The sequence below is a fragment of the Portunus trituberculatus genome, chromosome 38 (genome assembly GCF_017591435.1).
Source record: "Portunus trituberculatus isolate SZX2019 chromosome 38, ASM1759143v1, whole genome shotgun sequence".
Lineage (NCBI taxonomy): Eukaryota > Metazoa > Arthropoda > Malacostraca > Decapoda > Portunidae > Portunus > Portunus trituberculatus.
In genome coordinates, this window is record NC_059292.1 from 5,553,482 (window position 1) to 5,555,981 (window position 2,500).

Genomic DNA, 2,500 nt, shown 5'->3' on the forward strand with positions numbered 1-2,500 from the left:
ACAGGCCAGACTGACTGACCGACTGAACACTCCATACTCAAGCAGAGAGAGAGAGAGAGAGAGAGAGAGAGAGAGAGAGAGAGAGAGAGAGAGAGAGAGAGAGAGAGAGAGAGAGAGAGAGAGAGAGAGAGAGAGAGAGAGAGAGAGAGAGAGAGAGAGAGAGAGAGAGAGAGAGAGAGAGAGAGTCAATCTCTTTAGAGAGAAGGTAGAAAAAAATGAATGTTAGCACTATGTTAAGTGTATGTGTGTCTGAGAGATATGCGTGTGCGTCTGTGTGTGTGTGTGTGTGTGTGTGTGTGTGTGTGTGTGTGTGTGTGTGTGTGTGTGTGTGTGTGTGTGTGTGTGTGTGTGTGTGTGTTGTGAGAGAGAGAGAGAGAGAGAGAGAGAGAGAGAGAGAGAGAGAGAGAGAGAGAGAGAGAGAGAGAGAGAGAGAGAGACACAGTATACAATGGTGTGGCCAGGGGGGGTGTGGCCACGCTAGGTAACACTGCCTCTGCACTCTCTACCTACCTCCTGGTCTCCACCACCATAACCTGCTACACTTTCCCTGAGACGTCCCTGTGGCGGCTCCCTTCCCTGAGTGCCCTGAGTGACTACCCCACCACCCTTTGATGACCCGCCCCCTCACCCCTACCAACCCTCCTGGCGTCTGGTACCTCACTCACCACCATGACTGAGTACCGAAGTCTCCCCATACTAATCATTGAATGTCTAGTAAATTTGACTTAAAAGGCATTCATTTATTCACCAGCGGCCTCTTGCTGGTGAGGCTTCCCATGCCTTCTTGGCCTCCATCACCATCACATCCGCCACACTGCAGGCTAACCTAACCTGCCTGCAGCCAATATCCTAACACGACATAGTCACTCTCTCAGCTCTGAACCATTGTCTAAACCAATTCTTACTGTCACTCTAGTCTTGAGAGGCCTCAAAGTCTATGGTGGTTTTTTTTATTAAAGGAGGAGAGGAAGGCGTCTTTTGGGAGAGTCAGTTTCAGCATGAATATCTGCCTTGCTCCATGAAGTCCAGAGTCTACCTGAATGAATTATACTGACCTCAATACAGATCTAAAAGTGAGTCCTCTCCTTTTATCCTAAACCTGTCCCCACAAGTCCTGTAGCCTTTACTCCTCCATCCCTCAGCCCAATACTGCCAACTGCCTCCCCGGCCCTGTAGGAGCGAGCCCTCGTCCCCGCCATCACAGCACAACACCCATTTAGCTTCACAGTTTAGTGTCATTGCCAACCATTAACTTAGTTTGCACAGGTCATTAGTGAAGAGAGATGCACAGACAGATGCTTGACAAACTGAGAAAGTGATAACAAGTTTCCTGTGATTTTCCCACATCATGAACCTTTCTAGCAAAGCCGAGACACCTACTATGCCTCATACAGGCTGAGAGTGCACTCACCTTGCCCTACATAGAGGCCCTCACAGAGCACCAGGCCCACCCACCTCTTCCCTACACATTCGCACTCACCAACACATGACTGCTCTTAGCCAACCCTCCTCTATTGTATTCACTTCCACTAGTTACACTCCTCACTTTAGTGGCACCTCATGTGTGCTTAGCTTAGGATGTAAAGCACCTGTAAAGACTTATGAGAGTATTTCATCACAAACAGCTACAAGTGTCATAGTGATTAATCTCCTTGTCTGTCTATCAGTTATCATTATTATTATTATTATTATTATTATTATTATTATCATTATTATTATTATTATCTTTAATGCTGCTTCCAGACTTGAGAGAACCTGCTTGCACTGTGCACCTCTTCATCTTCCGTCCACGAGCCTAGCCTCCCTCTCTCCTTCCCTCGCGTGGTCTGCTTGTTACACTAAAACAGAAGAGGAGAGAGAGAGAGAGAGAGAGAGAGAGAGAGAGAGAGAGAGAGAGAGAGAGAGAGAGAGAGAGAGAGAGAGACTAGTGCAGCCTGCTTACCATTTCATTGGGCACGTGTCTGGGGCAGTCAAATTGTTGCACTGGGAGATGTTCGATAGGGTGGGATTTACGGTCCTTTGTGATACATATGTGATCATTGGATGATATCATGGTCTCGCGGTTGTTGGGGTTACTGAGCCACCTCCACAGCCACAGCAAGTCACAGCTGCACTGGAGAGGGTTATCTGGCCGGGCGAAAGAGTGCGTAAGTCAGGTGAGGTAAGATGTAAGCTGTGGAGACAAAAAGTCGTAATTTTCATAGATTAACCCCTTCAGTACCGTAACGCGTTTTCATAGTCATTTTGCTTAGTATTTGATGACTTTATACAGCTTCAAAAATTTATGAGGGGAATTAGAATAGTGAAGACTCTGGTTATGTAATCTTCTGATCTCCATAGACCCTTCTTAATATAAATAAAGTAGTCTAATCATACCCAAAACTTAAGGTGGAAATGTGTCCCAGTACTGAAGGAGTTAACAAGATGGGCAGGTTAAAAGTTTGTTAAAGGTTATCTGTGGTTAAGTGATGCGACTCCCCGTGATTGAAATGAAGTGATG

General features: G+C 46.4%; 1 protein-coding gene across 24 annotated transcripts in view; it reads right to left on the reverse strand.

The window, feature by feature from the left end:
* LOC123514644 (leucine-rich repeats and immunoglobulin-like domains protein 1) overlaps window positions 1-2,500 on the reverse strand; it is a 486,618-nt gene that overhangs the window by 6,092 nt on the left and 478,026 nt on the right. For all 24 annotated transcript variants that reach the window (XM_045272650.1, XM_045272648.1, XM_045272649.1 and 21 more), the window contains one exon: window positions 1,943-2,127. In XM_045272650.1, the coding sequence (XP_045128585.1) occupies window positions 1,943-2,127 (185 nt within the window). The remainder of the gene's footprint in view (window positions 1-1,942; window positions 2,128-2,500) is intronic.